Source organism: Anolis carolinensis, chromosome 6, assembly GCF_035594765.1.
Source record: "Anolis carolinensis isolate JA03-04 chromosome 6, rAnoCar3.1.pri, whole genome shotgun sequence".
NCBI classification, from domain to species: Eukaryota; Metazoa; Chordata; class Lepidosauria; order Squamata; family Dactyloidae; genus Anolis; species Anolis carolinensis.
This window is the reverse complement of record NC_085846.1, coordinates 93975357-93995743: the sequence shown is the minus strand read 5'-3', so window position 1 is coordinate 93995743 and position 20387 is coordinate 93975357. Positions and strand designations below refer to the sequence as shown.

The window sequence follows — 20387 nt, the reverse complement described above, 5'->3', positions numbered from 1 at the left end:
TCTTATTTTCGGGGAAACAGGGTATTGGCTGTAGTGTCCTTTAAGGACACAATGCTTGTTCGAGGTACTGAACAAACAGATCAGCTCTTATTTACATTATAATGAAATTAAGACTTTTCAAACTGTGTGCATTAAAACTAAATACAAGGAATGAGATTTATGAGTGCTAGTCTTTCAATAGTAACTGCTGAGCTGGTTTTAAGGCTCAAAATCCCGTGAACCCATAAAACAACTTCACTTTCATTTAGAATGATTTAACAGGATGGCTTTATTATACATGCAGCATTTTCACATGATAGATTCGAAATCCAATGTTTTTTTTTAGTTTCTTTTGAAAACCAACAATTGAAGTTGCTGAAGAATAAGGGGGTGGGGGGCAATCATGACTGCATGGTGTGCTACTTCTAATATTCCTATGGAGTTTTTATTTTTTCCCCGCCCCCCCTTCCTTGGCTCATGTCCAGGCACTAAGAAAATAAAAATGCGAAGAAAGCATGCTGTAGAATGGTAACTACAGCACTATATATTTTTTCCTTTTATCATGCCCAAGATTCAGTGAAGTTGATATAAATCCACCATGCCTTTTTTAAAAAGCATAACAAAAAGACATTCTTCCTTTAAGAGTCAGTCTGTAAAAGGTGATTTTCTTTCACTCAGTTTGGTTTAAGCCTGTAAAAAGCATTAAGTGAAAAATCTGATATATTTGTTAGGGCATTTATTGCATTAGTAACTTATATTTTAAATTCTCAGTGAAAGGTTTATAGAGTGCATAAACCTTAAAGAGCTTTTGCTTGGGATTAAAGATGCATTCTCTCTTTGCAGAAGAAATAATAATCTATAAAATGATGCTTTCAGTAATTATTTTACCTCTGTTAATTTTCTAAAGGTGTTCTCTTAAGTTTCCTGGGATGTACAAAGGGTTTTGAAAACTGTGTCCTTGTGAAAACATTACAATTAAAAGTAGCCACAAAATCGCTAATATCATGACTAGTTTAAAATTATGTTTATAACTAACCCACTCACTACCTTGGCATATGCTGTTTTTCTTCAATTCTAAACATACTTTTTCCTATATGAGCATCTCTAAAAATGGTGTGCGTCTTAGTAGTATCTTATGAATTTTTGTTGTTGGTAGTAGTACTGAAATTAGGGTATGTCTTACAATGGTGTCTTACAATTGAAGAAATATGGTTCTAGGAATATTGAGCCATCTCAAAACCCCATTGGTGGTGTAAGTAAGCCTCTTCCCCTCACGACTAATACTAGATGAACTTGATTACCAAAATAAATTATAGTTGCTTGGCTGGTGTGCAACTAAAAATAAATTAGTTGTGAAATCCTTGTAGTTGCAAAAATAGTGATAGATTGGAAGATATTATTATTATTAAGTCATGTTTTAAAAATGTGCACTTTTTCCAATATTTTTATTTAAAAGGATTATTAGAAATAGCAAAGGAAAAATTTATACATGTAAAATATGTATATCACTTTACAGTATCCATGTCATATAGGTGGGATACTGGAAGTTGTATCCAGAAAGTAACTTTTCAAACAGCTATCAAAGACAAATGCTAGATGTGATGTATACCACCATGATTAGTAAATCTCATAAAAGTGATGTAGCAGGTTGAGAGCTCAGCCTGAGGAACCAACTTCATTCCTGCTCAGCTGGATCCTAGAAAAGATTTGGAGAAAACAAAGTTATCATTGGCATTTGGCATTTATCCATTAGAAAGAAGGCATAAAAAAGTGAGGGAGAAGCTGGTGGGATGAATTAAGTTAACTCACTTTCTCCTCATCATAACTAATTATAATATAAACTTGATCATGCCTTCTTACATTGCTTTTTTGCTTAGAACATGTAATTTTTCTCACTTTGGCACCTTGGGCAAGTAATACACTCTCAGCTTCAGAGAAAGGCAAAAGCAAACCCTAGAAAACCCTGTGGTAGGGTTTGTTTAAATGTCACCATAAGTTGCAAACAACCTGAAGGCATACAACAAGAATAACAACTGGAGTGATACATTGCGATTGAGAGGCCAAGAGCTTGGATTTAATTCTTCATAAATATAGCATACTGTATGAAAAGACTGATGTCATTAAATTACGTGTAAATCCTAGTTGCTATGGACTTTGGGTTTTGATGACAATCAGACTTCTTTATAACAAAATCTAAAGTATTATACTGCTTACCATCTTGAATTTAAGACATATTGCACTATTTGTGTAAAGGTACATTTTTAAAAAATCAGAATAGAATGACATGTTTTGAGGGTCCCTGGGTCAGACACTACTTATAGCAAAGTTTTATCAACACTGTTTCAATACTTACTCTGATCTATTCAAGGTGTTTTCATAAACAAAACAATGTGAAAGTTATGCTGAATATTTTTGAGTGCAGATTAGCAGTTTGTTATTCAAACCTTCTTCTTGCTGTATTCCTTGCACTTCCATTATCACCAGCGTTATTTTAATTGAGTGGGGACCATGCCAATCCAAGTGATATTTAATAAATGAACAACTGGGAATTCAAAGCAATCTTGGGGAATTGGATCTACCAAATGAGGAGTCCTGAAAAATAAAGGTTGGGTATTGTGGGTAACCTGGCCTCAGAGGGAGAGAAGAAGCAGACATACTTGTATTTACTCTAATCTAGTGTGCCATCAAATGTAATGCACACCTCAATTTTCAAAACCCTGGAACTAAAAGAAGTATTTGCTAGCTAATATAATGTGCAATGCTGGAAAGTGCACTCCTTGTAATTGTTCCCAAAAAAGGATGTGTTAGTGTTGCTGTGTGCTTAGGATTTCTCCTTTTAAAACAAAAAGTATTAGACCACCAAAGCTTCTAGCAACTGAAAGTAAAGCCAGAGAAATGGGTAACCCTTCCTTTAAGGGACCTCTCCTGTTTGTCCCACCTCAGCGTCCTTGGCTGAATCTATCTATGCTGTAAAATAAATGCAGCTTAATACCACTTTCACTGCCCTGGCTCAATGCTGTGGAATCCTAGGGGCTGTCATTTTAAAAGGTCTTGAGTTTTCTCAGCCAAAGGGTGGTGCTGCCTTACCAAACTTACCAAATTCCAGGATTCTATATATCTTACAAAAAGCCCACTTCCCATATGGGCTTCCTCCCGCCTCCCAAGCCATCTCCTGACTTCTCTCTCAGGCGCACACCCCTCCCCTTCTTCCTTGGCTCCCAAGCCATCTCTTGGCTTCTCTCTCCCCATTTGCCACGTGGGCTTTCTCCTCACCTCTCAAACCATCTCCCATCTTCCCTTGGTTTCCCAAATCTGGCTGGTGCTCCTGAAGGGAGCTTTATCCCATTTTGCTTTATCTGTTACGCAAATGTATTGCTCATATGCTGATTTTGGCAACATAATTTAGCCAAAAAAGGTGTGTATTATATTCAAATAAATATAGTAGTTCCATCATGCCTAGGCCTACAAGCAGATGAAAGGGCCTCCTTCCATGTCCACTGCCACTGTCCGGGCTTTGGAGGGAAAGAAGAGTCAGGCACAGCTCCATTATGCTTAGATCCAGAAGCAGATAAAGACCTTCCCTCCATTCCAGTTGCCAATGGTGCTTGTGGTAATGGTCATTTTAATTGCTGTAGAAATAGATATCTTTCTTTGTTTTTAAATGACCAAGTATTGATTTTGGAAGTAAATTTGATCTCTGTTCTCCCTTTCATTCCATAAGCAAAGTACCTTCAGTTCAGAAGTTCAGTGCACATGCCCAAATCTCTCTCTCTCTTTTTTTTTCCTTTTGAGACCATCAATGTTCTGTCATGTTCTGCTTGACCAGGTATTGACCTTCTTTGCAATGAGAAGAAATTCAACATGCTTGTACTCTGGGAGGAAGCAATGCAGTAATAAATCAGCAACTTGTATAATTTGCAAATTATATTGATTGTGTTAGAGGGCAGTTACAGATCAACTTCCAATATAACCAAAGAATAAAATACATGTCTATATACTTTTCCTATTTTAGAAATATTGTAAAATTTAAAAAAAGTTTACAGGTCAGCTTGCTGTAAAGATCTTTTTGGTATTATTCACTTCATTAAGTGGCCATAATTGCAGTAAGTTATATATGCTGTCAGTAAACATTCTATTTTTAAAAAAATGTTGAACAAAGAAGAAAACACAGAAAAACAAACACATAATGGTTGCTGTGGGAAATGGCCTACCTTCCATATGGTTCCTTTTTATATTTGGAAATATTTTAACTTGTTACTGATGAATCTGTATTAAAATAAAAGGGACACTCTGGAAAATTACTTTATGATCTTTTTTTTATGAGATGCTATACATGGACATTTGAATATGCTTTTCCCTCCCTGTGCCTGCCAACTGTGTCTTTGTAAGCAATCTGTGTATTGACATTTACTAGTGCCCTTTGCTCTGAAGTGTTTTCTTGTAAATGTCAAGAAAAGCTCAATTTAACAATTCCTGCCTTTTCAATACATGGAATAAATCTTCATTCAAAATGTGGCCTCTAATAGGTGGTTGACACTGTGACTTGTATTTGTAATTCAACATAAAAGAGATAACATAAAACATAAAAGCATTTTTAAATGTTTGTATTTATATGTTTTCTACAATAGTTAGGTTAAACGAGATTCCTCCAATCTGATGCCCTCCAAATATTGTGATTAGAACACTAAACAACATTTGCCAGCATATCCAATTATTGGGGATAATGAGAAGCAGGTTTTGCAACTGCAAAGATTCATGACGTAACAGAGGCTAACACAGACATGTCATCAATGAGAGTGAATCATACGGTCTAGATGTCCCCCCCCCCCCCCCCAGAAAACATGCCTCAATGTATAACCAGACCCATAGGATAAGCAAACATTTTGATGGCCCCAACAGGTGAAAATAGACACATCTGTAAGGTCATGCTTTGGTTTCTTATAATTAATGTTATTTTAGCATTATTGGGAAGGACTGTGAGTTTATGAGGGAAAATCTTTACATTGATAGTCAAAAATCAATAGACATCCCTAGATAACTCTAGAGCAAACAGAATGAGCTGTTGGCAGGAAGTGATTTACTTTTGGGGGAAAATTGCTGGTAGAGAGCTGGAAAAAGGTTGGGGCATATCAATTTGTTTTCCCCATTTGTTACAATGTGGAGATGATAACATGCCCCTTTTTCAGTCAGAGTCTTCTACAAAAGTTTGTATGTAAACATAGGTTGAAATGGGAAACATTGAATGGACGGATTTGCAATGTCTGAAGCACAGAGATGAATGTTTCAGACTTTGTGTAATTTTGAAAGATTTTAAAAAATCACCATCACTTCACCTTGCTTATTTTGGGAACTTTTGCCATCAACTAAAAACAGGGGCAGTAACTGATGTAAAGCCATTAAATCCACTTACATATTAATTACATATTAATAACTGTTCATTTGTGAGCTAGTGCTAGTAGGCAATAGTAGCTACTGCCAGTGAGTATGACCAACCCATATTGGTTATAGTGGTGGAATGTGATCATACATATGGGGGCCTGTGTCCATGTTTCAATGTTGCTCTCTTAATTTCAGTGTTCATAGCATAATGAATGAGCATAGATTTTTGTCTATATATTATCTCTACTTTTTATCTCCTTCTCTTTAAGGCTAAGCTATGTGAACCATGCAGAGGATCTGGCCTCCAAATTACTCCAATGTTTCCCAAAGAACAGATTGTCAGCACAAGCAGCTCTGAGCCATGAGTATTTCAGTGATTTGCCCCCACGGCTATGGGAGCTAACTGACAGTGAGTATAATAAAACACCCAGACAGAAAAGAATAAAGACAAGGAATTGTATGTGTATGGGTGGGGGTGGCAGGGGAGGGAAGGAGAAAGAAGGGAGATTTTCTGTTTTCAAATTACAGTACACTTGACACAGGAAAAATGGATTCTCTCTTGCTATCTCTGCTGTGCAGTGTGTAGCTGGCCATCTTTGTATTTGATTATGTGTGCAGTCAAGAGAACGATATGAAATGTCATAAAGAAAAAAAGAGGGACAGAAATACAATTTACATATTTAGTGCTTTTTCACTTTATGACATGCAGCACTTTTTAACTAGCTGCAGCACCCAGAACAATAATCCAGTGATATTCGATTCTCAAACACTATACATGTTATAACAGTAACCTTTCTCAAAAGAATGTGGTAGCTATAAGACTGCAGAATACAAAGCAGTAAGTTGATTTTGTGAATTTAAATGTGAGAGGGAAGCACTTTAATTTGTTTAAAAATAGCTTAAGAAACCTTTCAGTAGTCACATGGTTTACTTTTGTTTGTCTTTTTAAACAAATTATGCTATCATTGATAAAATAGTCTCAAAAATGCAGTCATTTACTTTAGTTACTGTGAAATATTTGTGAAACATGATTCTCTTTTTCTTTATTCTTAAAACATCATTGTAGTACATTGAAACAAGGCCAATATTCCATATGGTGGCAGAGAATATTGTGCCAACATGATGCTAGCATCAATTCATGTCGTTTTCACATTATATTTATCTGTGCCAGCAAAGTTAGATATAAATGTTCTTTGACTAACTGCTATGTCCTGTTTTGAAAATTAGTTACCTTTACATTTTTACTTAGTGAATCATACTTGTCTTTCACTTCTTAACTATGTTGTCTGAATATCTCAAACCACTTAAGTGGACCTTGGAACTTATTTAGATCTGCTACAATCTTTTTTACACATGGGCAGGTCTAAAATAATGACACTAAGATCATATTTATATTTGTTTAGGGCAATTTTGAGACCACGGCTTTTGTATTTTACTTATATACATGAATCTGTACTTGGAAACAGCAGAGGTAACTTGTAAAACCATATATATGAAGTTAGCCTTTTGGGACTTGGAAGTTGGTATTTATATGACCTCTTTAATCTAGAAACAGAAAGAATATTTGGAAATAAATTAATACTTTATTTATAGACCACTGTCTCTGCCTGAGGGGAAGATTGAGAGTGAGGATAGAAAGCCAAAAAAATAATAATTTTTGACTGTTAAGATTCTCTTCCCATGAGGAAAATCTAGTCAAAAAGTGACAGGAAGCCACAATTCTGAAATTCTGCATTAGGAACACATGTGACCACATTTCTTCTCTTCTCATATTTTTCCTGTCCCTTCCCAACACGACAGTGGAGGAAGTGTAACAAAGGATCATCAGGCAGTGTTCTGAAAGCCAAATCATAACCAACACTTTGAATTGTGCCGGGGGGGGGGGGGGGGGCACGGTCTGTTTCCTGTAGGCCAGCCCCAGTTAGTAACCTGTCTGCAGCTCTTTGGACCAGCTGAAGTTTCTGAGCAGTCTTCAAAAGCAAGCCCACGTAGAGTGCATTACAGGAATCCAGACAGGATGTAAATAAGGCATGTACCTCCATGGCCAGATCTGGCTTCTTAAGGAACGGGCGTAGTTGGCACACAAGTTTTACATGTGCAAAGGCCCTCCTGGCTACTGCAGATGTCTGGGCCTCCAAGTTCAACACTGAATCTAGGAGGACCCCCAAACTGCAGACCTGTATATTCAGGGTGAGTTCAATCCCATCTAGCACAGCCTGGATCCCTATTCCCTGATCTGCCTTCTGACTGACCAGAAGCACCTCTGTCTTGTCTGGATTAAGTTTCAATTTGTTTGCCCTCATCCAGTCCATTACAAGAACAAATTTAACAATGAATTGCATGCCCACATTGGTTCACCTATGAAGAACCTTAAAAAAGCACTAACCTCATCTACTCTCTTCCACAGCACTGTTTCTGGACTTTTTGAATGCCTGGGTGGGACAGTAGTGGCATCAACCAGAGGCCCCAGTGCAGCATTGGTGCTTTCCTCTCTCCATGGAATGACCCTCGATTTATCCTGGGGTCATATCAAAATCCATAATTTTGGCTTCAAACCTGATCTTGACTTATGCATGAGACTATACAGGCCCCTCATAATTCTTTATAGTTAACAGTTGCCTCCAGAACTTTTTAGACAAGCTTTTATTTTCAAGAACTAGAAAATTATTACCACCAATTATTACCACAATTATTTTTCCTTCTTTAGGCAATGCTAATACATGTTCAGTATTTCACCTCCTTGTCAGATATACATAGTCTTTTCCTATTATATGATACAATCAGTATCCTGGCATACTTTAACAAATCTTTCTGTAAACTCTTTGTTTAGCTTAAAGTAATAAATATGAAGTGATTAATTAGTTTATGGGAATATCAATTTGTTTCCATTTAGTCAGTCTAAAAAAGGTGCTAAATCTTACTCTGCACTGGTGACATCTCAATCCTGCTTTGACTCTACATTTTAGTCTAGCCAGGATTTTGATAGTCTATGAATTCTGTAGTAATACTTTTCAGTTAATATGGACTTATTACCCACTTGCCACTTAGTTTATCAGTTGGTGGTTAAATCCGGTTCTATCAGTGAAGTAAATGCCTACACATTATCACTGTGCAGCAGGCTGCCAACAGAGACAGTCTTGTCCTAGTCATTAACAAGCACAATGTATGCAGAACACCAGAGGGGAATTAAAACCACAAAAAATACCTCAGGGTGGTATTTTTAATATGAGAATTTAATTTGTAATTTCACAGATTAAGAATTTTGGCTGCATTAATCCTTTTATCAGCTCACAGCAGGTTATTTGCAGAAGCATAACCATAAGGCGATATTCATTGGCAGAAACACGTCTTTGCATAACGTTAAACATCAGGAGCAGTGAAACCTTTTGAAGGGGGAGAATAAAGATGAAAAATCATTATATTTTAAGGCAAGGTTCTGCTAAATGCCTCCAGTAACATTTCTGAGTTACAGAAATGATATTTCTGTGTCTAGTAGATAATCATTATAGAGCATAAATCCAGATGCGAGAAAGGACAATCCTTGTATGAAAATGCTATAATTGTTTCCAGTTGATGTCCATGCATAGAAATTGTAAACATATTTTAGGACAACAAAGTTGTATCTTTTGGGGGGAGAGACTCTGAATTGATATGAACTAGGTGACCAGTTGTGATGCCTGCTCTCTGGACCTAAAAATAGTTCCTGCTTATATGTTGCATTTACTCACTCTCTCTCATCCACATACTTCAATTCAAGAGCCATAGATCCTTTTTTCAAGGTTAATGGTATAGATGGGGACTTTTCTTCATGGAATTCAAATATACACACACATAGAAAGAAAGAAAGAAAGAAAGAAAGAAAGAAAGAAAGAAAGAAAGAAAGAAAGAAAGAAAGAGACGAAAGGAGAAAATTTATTTTAATGTCATGATGATGATGATGATGATGATGATTACTACTACTACTACTACTCCTTTATTTGTAACCCACTCTATCTCTCCAAGGGGACTCAGCGCAGTTTCCAGACCAAAAGTGGCAAACATTCAATGCCATGCTGAACAACATAACGTGTTGTGCATGTTTTCTGAGGAAATCCATTGGAAAGCAACATTTATTCATTTTATTCATTTATATCCTGCTTTTTCCTCAACAATGGAACTCAAGACAGTTTACAGTTTATCAAAAACAGTACAGATTAAAAAGCAAAATGACTAATCTGAGACCATTGTATTTTGAACATATCATGAAAAAACATGACCCACTGGAAAAAAGAGAGTAATATTTGATAAAGCAGAAGGCAAAAGACCACATTACAGGTACATAGATTCAATCAAGGAAACCACAACCCTGAGTTTGCAAGACCTGAGCAGGACTATTGATGATAGAGTGACCTGGAGGACTCTCTATCTTCTATATATATATAAAATGTAATGTTTGTTTTACTATGGAGTAAACAACAAAACCACTGGACCAAATCACACCAAATTTGGCCACAAAAGAAATAGTCATCCAAAATATGTTTTTCAATTAAAAGAACCCCTAGAAAAATAGTCCAAATTACAGAGGACGAGGAAGAGTCTTTCTCCCCCTAACTGCCAGTTAGAAAGGTAGGCTCTGCTGCCTTTAGCGCCCCCCCCCCCCCGCTGCCTTTAGGCCTCGCCCCCTTCATATCCTAGCAACTCCCTCAGCCAAAATGGTGCCCAGGGCACAGGCAGAGTGCACTTAGGCCTCATCCACACTGCCTATAAAATACAGATTATCTGATTTGAACTGGATTATATGGCAGTGTAGACTCAAGGTCCTTCCACACAGCTATATTACCCATTTATAATCTTATATTATCTGCTTTGAACTGGATTATCTTGAGTCCACACTGCCATATAATCCACTTCAGTGTGGATTTTATACAGTTGTGTAGAAGGGGCCTCATATAATCCATTTATAAGCAGATAATATATATATATATATATATATATATATATATATATATATATATAAAATATGAAATAATTACTATGGTATAATAATACAGGACAATATAATCTCTAAAACCAGGACTGTAAATAAAGAGCAACACTCTGAAAGCAGGGAAATTGGGAATTCCAGAAAGGAAATAATCAGGACCAGCTAACACTTCCCAACAAAGGATTCCCCCAGGTAGGAAGCAGCCAGGCTTTGAAGCTGCAAGTCCATTAAATGCTAATCAAGGTGCCTAATTGCAGCATTCACACCTGCCACACTGAGACTAATAATTGCTATTCAAACTGGCCAACCAAGGATTCAGCAAGGTAGAAAGCGGCCAGGCTTGAAACAGCAAGGCTATTCATTGCTTTTCAACCTGGCCAACCAAGATTTCCCCTAGGTGAAAAATCCCCAGGCTTTGAAGCCACGAGGCTACTCCGTCTCATTCAACCTGGCCTAGCAAGGATGCCCTGTGCAGACTTTTAAGCTGCAAGACTATTAAGTGCAATTGAATCTGGCCAAACATTTATTCCCCTACAAAGGAAATAGCCAGGCTTCAAAGCAGCTCTTTGATTAAGGGTGCTACTCCAGCTACTCCTGATTTCTAGTTGACATTTATGAATGTTTATCAAAATTTGAAACTAGTTACAAGAGGAATTTTAAAAATGTTTTACTAAATTTTAACTTCCCTATCTAAGAAAGTGATATCTGCTAAAACAGCACCAGCTGGATTGAGTCATGTACCAGATAGGCTAGACAACAAGTAAGCACTTATTTTGCTATTTTGGTAATTTAATATGGCCCAAATACTACTGAAGGGTTTCTGATTTATTTGCTCTAGCATTAGACAATTGTAGCCTCCAGATATTGCTGAATTGAAACTCCCCTAACAGCCTTAGTGAGTATAGTCAGTAGTGAGATTATGGGATCTCCAGGAATGTTTATCTGGAGCACCAGAACTTCCCAGTACTATTGCTAATTTAACCATAAGATCATCTTGTGGGAACATGAGAGAAGCCTCCCAGCAGGATGGTAACACATCCGAGTCTCCCCTGGGCAACGTCTCTGTAGATGGTCAATTCTCTCACACCAGAAGCAACTTGTAATAAGTTCTCAAGTCACTTCTGACACTTTTTTTAAAAAAAAAACCCATAAGATGGAAGGAAAAAGTTATGTGCATATCTGATTTTGAACTACGTAGTATCACGAAACAAAAAAGTGTCTTATAATGAAAGCCATCGTCCCACTCTACTCGTTTTTGGTCAGACCTCAACTGAAAAACTGTGACCAGTTCTGGGCACCACAATTTAAGAAAGATATTTACAAGGGTGACCAAAATGATCAAATGTTTGGAAACAAAGCCCTATGAGGAACAGCTGAGATATCAGGGTATGTTTAGCTTGAAGAAGATAAGGCTGAGAGGGAACATGAGAGCCATGTTTAAAAGCTGTTCAGCAGTGGAATATGCTGTCTCAGAGTGTGATGAAACCTTCTTCTCTGGAGATTTTAAAGCAGAGGCTGGATGGTCAGGGGTGTTTCGATTGTTTATTCCTGCATGACAGGGGGTTGGACTGGATGGCCATTGTGGTCTCTTCCAACTATATAATTCTATGATTTTATATTATTTTCAGCTGGACCTATGTATCAAAATAGCTATTATTTTCATCTAAGCTTGAATAAGTACTTGAAGTGCTATTTCTAATCTTATTAGCCCCTAGGAGCAATACTGGCATGGCTAAATATGTCTTATTCTAAAAGTCCCATATAATGAAATACACTTTTCTCCATGATGTCAGACAACTTTATATATTTCCATGATGTATTCTTTCTTTCTTGTTGTTACACTATTTATTTATGACATTTAAAAAAAAGTTTCCCAAGGTTATCATAAGTGAGACATAAATGTGAGAGTGCAGGATAAAACAAAAGGACAGGAATTGGCAGAAGGTGTTTGGGATTTCTAAGGTTGAAGCAGAGCAGAGATAATGTTGTGTGTGATGCACGGGAGCAGGAAATGGTGAAACTACAGTGAACAAAATCAGCCACTTTTGTCACTTTTATACTTCTGTAGGGGCATTTAGCTGCTCAAGAGTATGAAAAGTAATATCTAATAGAGGTAGGTCATCAACACTATGGATAGAAATAGATTCATGGATCATTTCAATTGGTGCAACCTGGGGATGTGGACAAGATCATTGGAGAAGCGAAAGTGACCACATGTATCCTAGACATCTGTCCATCCTGGCTGATAAAGGAGGCCAGAGAAGGTTTGACAGAGTGGGTGAAGATGGTGGTTAATGCCTCCTTACAAAAAGGCAAGATTCCAGCAGGCCTAAAGGAGGATGTCATAAAACTGCTGTTGAAAAAACCATCACTGGACCCAATCAATTGAACAACTTTCAGCCAGTTTCCAATCTCCCATTTTTGGGCAAAGTCCTGAAATGTGTGGTTACCTTGCAACTCCAGGTGTTCTTCAAAGAAACTGATTATCTGGATCTGTCGCAGTCTGGCTTTAGACCAGGCCATGGAACTGAAACAGCCTTGGTCTCCTTAATGGATCTTAATCTGCGTAGGGAACTTGACAGGGGGAGTGTATCCCTGTTGGTTCTCTTGGCTCTTTCAGCAGCCTTCAATACCGCAGACCACGATATCCTTCTGGGACGCCTCGCGGAAATGAGGCTCAGTGGCTCCAGTCCTTCCTGGAGGACTACTTCCAGAAGGTGTTGTTGGAGGACACCTGCTCGATCCTGAAACCATTGTCTTGTGGGTCCCGCAGGGTTCAGTATTGTCCCCCATATTGTTTAACATAAAACCACAAAGGGAGATCATTCGGAGTTTTGCAATTCGATGCCATCTGTAGAGTTACCCATGGGATTGCTACCAGTAGAGTTACCCATGGGATTACTAATGATTTGTATAGATCTGTGTTGGGGGGGGGGGGGGGAGGACATTAACCTTGCAGGCTATTCCTACTTTAAAAACTTGTATTATATCTTTTCTCCACAGTGTCTTCTATTTTTTCTGTCCCGAATGTAAGATTACAAGCAGAGGCTGGAGAAAGCTTGAAAGTGTTTGGAAAAAACAATATTTATGGCAAGGGTTTATCAAACAATAAGCACTGAAGAATTTTGGTTTCTCATACACAATTCAGGTAAGAATAGTTCATTGAAAAGTGTTTATATAAAGCTTCCTTTACTGACTTTTCATGCAGTATTAAAATGTCTTTGTAATGATAGAAAAATAATTTCTTAAAGGTAGTTCTATAACTGGATTTTGTATATCAAAGAGCCAAAATAGAGTGTGAATACAACCGCTCATACTTTTGGGTTCAAAAATCTGATTTTTGTGCCACAACCCCTTAGAATGGTAATCTCCCATTCTCTGTCCACATACTCAAGAATTCATGTAACCTGCCATATAATTTCCTCTAAGATGCATTGATTGATTTCCACTCTGTGTTCACTCATCATTTCCTCAAGACTATTTTCTATCCATTGTTAGTAAACATGTTTTACAAACACTAAAGGCATATTCTACAATGTAGGCATGGATGAAAAAGCTTAGTAATGTTATTCTATAAGAGGAGGTTGTGGATTCTCTGAGAATCCATAAAACAGCATAATGTTTTCCAGCTTTTTGTAAATGCTGTTAAAATATTAGAAAATTACAATTGATATATAGAAAAAAAGTTGCTTTTTGGTGGGTAGTTACTTCAGTGCCCACCAGTATGTGAGAGAGCAGGATTGATTTTCTTCCTTGTGAGGAATAAGTGGGAGGTAACTGCAGTTTCACTCTGTGTTTTGCATAGGTACAAACATAGTATATAGATAAATAGTGGTATCACATTCTTATGATGGTAGATTGAGGTGGATATGTTGGACGGTAAAAATATGAAGACAGTATTAGGCTGGAAGAACAGGGGAATTCGAAAAATAATCTGCTAAATTATGCTTATGCTTTATTTCAGTACTTGGTGTAATTGAGTGGTGGACATCTAATAAAAGTATTTGCAGAATCCTGACAGGCTATTTCACAGACACAAACAAAGCTGCATTACCTACTTGAGGCTGTTATGTGTATGCATTTATGGTAGGTTGAAATAAATGCAAACCTGACAAAACTTGTCAGGGCTTCTGACAAGTTTTGAGTGAAAATCTTAGGATAATGGTCAGCAGTAACTCAGGCTGATGAGAAATGTCCAGCTTTTGTGATACTTTTCTAGTATAGCAAATGGAATTGCTTTTCATTTGTTGCACAGGATCTAAGTGTTATCTGTCATTAAATTGATTCTTTTTCAAGGATAATACATTTTCTCCAATAATATAAAGTTACCATGAGCACCATTTTTGAAGGAATAAAGGATAAAATTCTAGTAAATAAACAATAACATAAATACATAGTTACTGGGAATGCTCAGTGAATTGTCTAGCCAGATGGGTCATTGCAGATTGGGAATAATTTGTGGAATGAGGCTAAACTTGGATATGTATTGAATACTGGAATTTGGCATTATTAAAGATGATCAATAGTATCATACTTTCCCAATGTGAGCATGTTGTTTAAGAAGCTGCTTAATTTAGTGTTTAATTCATGTGTGGAACCTCTTATGGCTTTTTATTAAAGTGGCATACACACTAAAAAAAATGGGCTGTTTAAGGTTGAGAATACCTCTGGAGCAGATATTTAGGGTTACTATGTGGGGATGACTGCAGCAGGAGGAAGAGAAGGAAAAACCCTGATTCTGCTGGAGTTGGAACTACAAGTACCATTTGTTTCCCTAAAGGTATCCATAACTCTCACTTTGACACCTTTTGATTGGCAATGTTGTGTTCCTTCTTGACATGATACGATTCCTTACATTTTTAATGATCGCAAACAATCTAGTTGAGTAGCCACAAGAAGACCTACTATTAGAAGGGTGCCCCCATCCATTGTTACTAAAATTGAAATTATAGTATTATCATTTATATTTGTTGTACTTTTAATGAAAGGATAATAAAGGTAGCATTTTTTTTACTGTGTCTGGGTTGCCTGCAAAGTTGTGGCGATTTAAGAACAGCCTACAAAGTAATGAGTACAGCTTGCTAGAGGAATAACTACTGTTGAAAACTGAAATCATCAGATGTCAGCCTGCCCCAATTATTTCACATGTTTCTCTACAGCAAACCATAGAGATTTTACAGTGTCAAAAATCAGATGCCATCAGAACTGGGTTGTTTACATCTTCATTGTCTAGTTAATCCCTGCCTTTTCCTGGAAGCAATGTCCCTACAGGCATTTCTTCAGTTTCACATAGCTAATGTGACACATCAGATCTTCCCAGTAATTTCTAAGTGTGTTTGTGAAAAAGGTTTATAAATACAAGACCAAATTAGCAGAATGTAAAGGTAGCATGGGAATCTAACACGTTTTGGAATCTATTTTCTCCTTTAATGTTGTTTATAGTACAACCCCATCCCTCCAAATTGGGTAGCTTTAAAAAGAATGACTTGACTCCTGAGCCTTGAGGGGTTGGTACAAATGCTAACAGATGGTTTAGGATGGGACGGAGAAAGAAGGGTGTTTTAATTTCTCAGCCTTGTTATTTCTGGCCTTCCCTCCTGCTAGAGCGCAGCAAATATGACTTATCCAGCTACCTGGCTCCAAGTGTCTGAAGGAGAAAATAAGAAATCTTGCTTTGGGGAAATAGGGTGAAAGACTGAATGAGCAATAGAGGGGGAAAGGGAAACAGTGAATATGAAAAAGTTAAAGTTACACTGTTGAATTCTATCCATGCTTGTGTTTATAATTAACATGCCTGGATTCCCGGGATTCATTTTAAAAGACAGTGATGATGTATCTGCACTGTACTATTATATCCATTTCATACCAAGTTGTCATTGGTTCATCTTAATCAGTAGAATTTTTTAGCTCAATGACGTACTTTAAAGTGCATACCACACTACAGTGAGGAGAAAAGTACCACATCAATGTAATTCTGTAGTTAATACAACATTCACAGAATCTTGAGATCTATAGTCAAAGGCTAGAATTCTGCAACAGAGAATTTTAAGTACCTTGTGAAACTAAAAAAAAAAAAAGTTTGATTGTGTGTGTGATTGTGCGTTGCAAATACACCTCATGTCTCTAGCCTTTGTAGAAGGCAGCCAAAAGTATAGGGCAAAATGTTACACTACTGTACTACCAAATATTCTTCAAGTGATAAATCTGCCATCATTTTTCAATGTGTCCAGCCAATGAACGTAGCCACAGTTGTGATTCACGTCATATTTTGGAGCCTTATAGATTTAAAGCTATAAGACAACTCATTGATTTCTGCGCTATAGTGACCATATTGATGAGATCCCAAGAGAAGGGAAATGAAAATGCAAAAGGAGAAGGCATAGGGTGTTTTTGATGCATGGAAAGATGGTACTGGCTAATGAAGTATCAGAGTTGAGAAATAGTACTAGGATGCGGAAGGATTGTGAAATTGAAGACAAGGAAAGCTGGTTTTGCTAGTTACCACTATGGCAGCAGAATTGTTTAAAGATTAGTATATCAGTATCTATATTCTGTTGAAAGAATGTTCTCTGTTTTCCTGATTAGGTAGTGTAGCAGATTTCCCATATATTGGACAGAAACTGATTATTTCGATAACTGAAATAGTATATTTTCTCTGTTCCCTTAATAGCATTTACTGGCATGTGTTCACCTCTGGCTTTGCAAACTGTGTAAGACACTCTTCCCAGCAGTCCTGTGCAACTACATTATTTTTGCAAGATGTTCTTTAGTCAAGCTGTGGGGATGCCATAGTCCAGCAGCGTCTGTGTCAAAGGGTATTAGGAAGTCATTTTAATTCCTCACCTCCTTGTTTCTTTCTAACCTCTGTGTCTCATCACTGTTGAATTGCTAGGAGCAGCTTAAATATTGTGTCATTCATTCCAAATTTAACCAATGCTGGGTTGTAGCACTTCAGTCATTATTGACAAGTCACTTTGCGTTGACTGGGTTTTATAACACTGACCCTTGGTACCTTGGTGCAATGAACTCTACTTTAATACTGTTCTTGTTGATACAATTAAACAGAGCAATCAAACTGTAGCAGTTTCTGGTCTTTAGAATTCTCACTTTAGAGCAGAGCTAAACTTTTCTGTATGTGAAGAAAGACAATTATTCACAAAAAATGTTTCCCAGCATTTTGAAAATATTGATTTGCAACCGTAGAACAAAACAAACATGTGTGTATGTGTCAAAGACAGAACGCCACAAGATAAAAGATAACAGAGTTTATTGGAGTTACAGAACCAAAAATGCCCGTAAAAGACAAGGGCTAGGCAAACACTGGCCTTAAAAGTAAAAAAGAGACAAGAAAAACGTTCAAAAGATAAACCGAATTAAACCGGAGTTTAATTCGGACTAAATCAAAACAGCTTGCTTCAGCCTGGGATTAAACAAACAGAAGCTGGTGAACAAAAAGTTCAAAAGAATGCAACTAATTGGCAGCAGATGCTTCTCTGCTGCCAAAAACAATGTTTGAGTAACTTAGAGGTTACTCCTCCACACAGCAGGCAAATTCCCAATACAAACACAGCAGACGAGGGTTGAAGCAGTCAGCGTAGTCCCAGTCCGTTCCGAAGGTCGTAAGGCAGATGCAGACGTTTGTAGTTCACCAGTTCCAACGACAAACACAGGTAGGAGAATCCGAGGCCGTAGTCAGTTCAGTCCGTAAATCCAGAGTAGCAGATGGCGTCCGTCAAGAAGACGACGGAAGGTCAAAGCTATTAAGATTAAGCAGAGGTTGCACAACAAAACCCCACACAATTCCTCCCGCCGTCTGAGCCCAATGTCCAGGATAACTTACGTAGTCAGCAAACGAATCACACCCGTCTTCAGGAAAACTTCCCACACAGATCCCAAGCGTTCGTCCAGATTACCTTGCCCAACGCAATTTGCTATTGCTCCCAAACCCCATTTTATGCCAGTTACAAGTCCTCATCGCTATCAGCTGTTCTCCTTAGCCCGGGCGTTTCCTCATCACTTTCCTCATCAGAACTGGAACACCTCTGACTACGCCCCACAGCATCCCCAGCTGTGGATCCCGTCCCATCCCTCCAGCTTGTCCACGGGTCTAATCCTGAAGGTCCCCAATCGTCTTCCATAGTATCATTGCCAGTGGCACCCAAATCCTCCCTTACCCGAGTCCATTCCATATCATCTTCTTCCGAGCTAACCACCTCTTCCTCCATTCTCTCAGTAAACCCCTCAAAAGAATCTTCGTCAGATGGTTCTGCAAAGATATCTCGCAGCCGCTTCCTTTCTCGCTCCTCGAGAGTATCTGACTCTCGAGGAGTCTTACGCCCACGTCTCCCAGTAGTAGAGCCATGAGGCTCAACCATAACAGTATGTGTTGTAATTGAGAAGATGTGGATGTTACTGCTGCGCATGTATAGTAATGTCCTAATTCTCCTGTATTTGCTTTCCAAATGAAGTCTACTCATGAATGTTGAGTGCCACTTTAATTATTTCACTAATGGTACAGCTGCATAAATTGGCACTAGTAAAAAGGCTAATGTGATGTAGTTGTGGGCAGCTGAAAGCAATCTGGACCTTAGAATCCAATAACAGCAATGTTAAATGTAGCTGAAATGGTTGCATTCATTTTGTAAATGTTAAATTAGAGACAAGGACATAATCTAGGATCTCAGAGTCCACTTTAAGCTGTCAGCAGCAAAATGGCTCCAGTGATGTATTGCTCCTGTCTTTTTGTTAGCATCAAAGGCATTAAAGCAGCAAAAAGTATCAAAATCAAATGCAACCAGTTTCTCTTCTCAAAGCAAAAGATTTCTATTCGTTGTTTTAGTTAAATGTAATGAGTGAAGTAAATGAATTTCCACATTGTATCAGATCACACAGATGTGATAACATTAACAAGTCCAATATGTCCATGTTACATGAAATCAATATATAGTATACAGACTATTGCCCACACAGTCTTGGTCAACAAACCACTATGGACCATCCCTGACCTTCAGACACTGGAGAATTATCTGGATGCAAGAAAAGACCGCCAGTTTCCAAACTGGCCTTTATACTTGTTTTAATATTGTTTTAATATTTCAATCTAGAAATGAACTATTATGATGAACTAAAATAAGTAGTTTGGATCTTGTGACCATCGTGTGATTTTATCAATTATTGTATTTGCCAAACTTCGAGACAATAACAAAAACCAAGAAGTTTTGCAAAAATTCAATAGTAGTAGGCTTTGAGCAGAGGACCAACTGGGAAAGCTCATGGGTCTTTAGCACTGTCTGACATTTAATTAATAAATAATTCAATCAATAACTTATTGCTAGAATTAAGCTGAAAAATAAGTTTGCCCCACATCATTCAAAAATTTCCAAATTAATTGATTTTAACAGGCTAATTTCTATTTTTCATCTGACTCTGTAAAAGGCAGCTTTATATGTTAATTTCCCAAAATGTAGCCAATTCTTTTGGAACCTATTTTTATGTTTTTGGTTACTGAAATCATGGGGTCTTAAATTGAATCAAATGAATTTCTTTTATATCATACACTAAATTACAAAAATTTTACGTGATATTTGCACTGACATAATGATCTTTAAGAAGATAAGCATTGTGCTGGATCTTATCAAAGACTCAGTCCAGTATTCTGTTGTTACAGTAGCCAACTGGTTGCTTAAGAGAAACCTACAAGCAAAACATGAATGCAAGATTAGTCTTCTGGTTGTGCTTTCTGGCAACTAATATCCTGAGAATCTATGATTCTATGAGGCATGCTTTATCTGAAACTGAAATATATGATTACTGCTAGTTCCATCATTGATGAACTTTTCCATTTTTAAAAAACTTTTAAAGCACTCCCAAGTTGGCAAACATCACTCAGTTCAGCTGTTTAATGTGAAGAAATGATTTATTTTATACTCACATGGTTGAATGACAGTGAGTTCAAGGAACCTAGTAGGTATTCACAGTGGTGTGAAGAATTCGAGAATGCTCTTCTCACATTTAAGCTAAGATTGCTCTGTACTATAAATTCAACAAATCTACTGCATCAAATGTG

General features: G+C 37.5%; 1 protein-coding gene and 1 long non-coding RNA gene across 8 annotated transcripts in view; one reads left to right on the top strand and one right to left on the bottom strand.

The window, feature by feature from the left end:
• Positions 1 to 20387, top strand: part of cdk14 (cyclin dependent kinase 14) — a 281590-nt gene that overhangs the window by 219454 nt on the left and 41749 nt on the right. For 6 of the 7 annotated variants that reach the window (XM_062957395.1, XM_062957398.1, XM_062957399.1 and 3 more), the window contains 2 exons: positions 5628 to 5767; positions 13325 to 13469. In XM_062957395.1, the coding sequence (XP_062813465.1) occupies positions 5628 to 5767; positions 13325 to 13440 (256 nt within the window). In that variant the 3' untranslated portion in view covers positions 13441 to 13469. Of the gene's footprint in view, positions 1 to 5627; positions 5768 to 13324; positions 13470 to 20387 lie in introns of those variants that run through there. The other variant, XR_009999670.1, reaches the window with a different exon arrangement.
• Positions 251 to 3880, bottom strand: LOC134292434 (uncharacterized). Its single transcript, XR_009999671.1, has 2 exons — positions 2333 to 3880; positions 251 to 1675 (listed from the first exon to the last, which is right to left on the bottom strand). It is a non-coding gene; the product is annotated as an uncharacterized LOC134292434 (long non-coding RNA).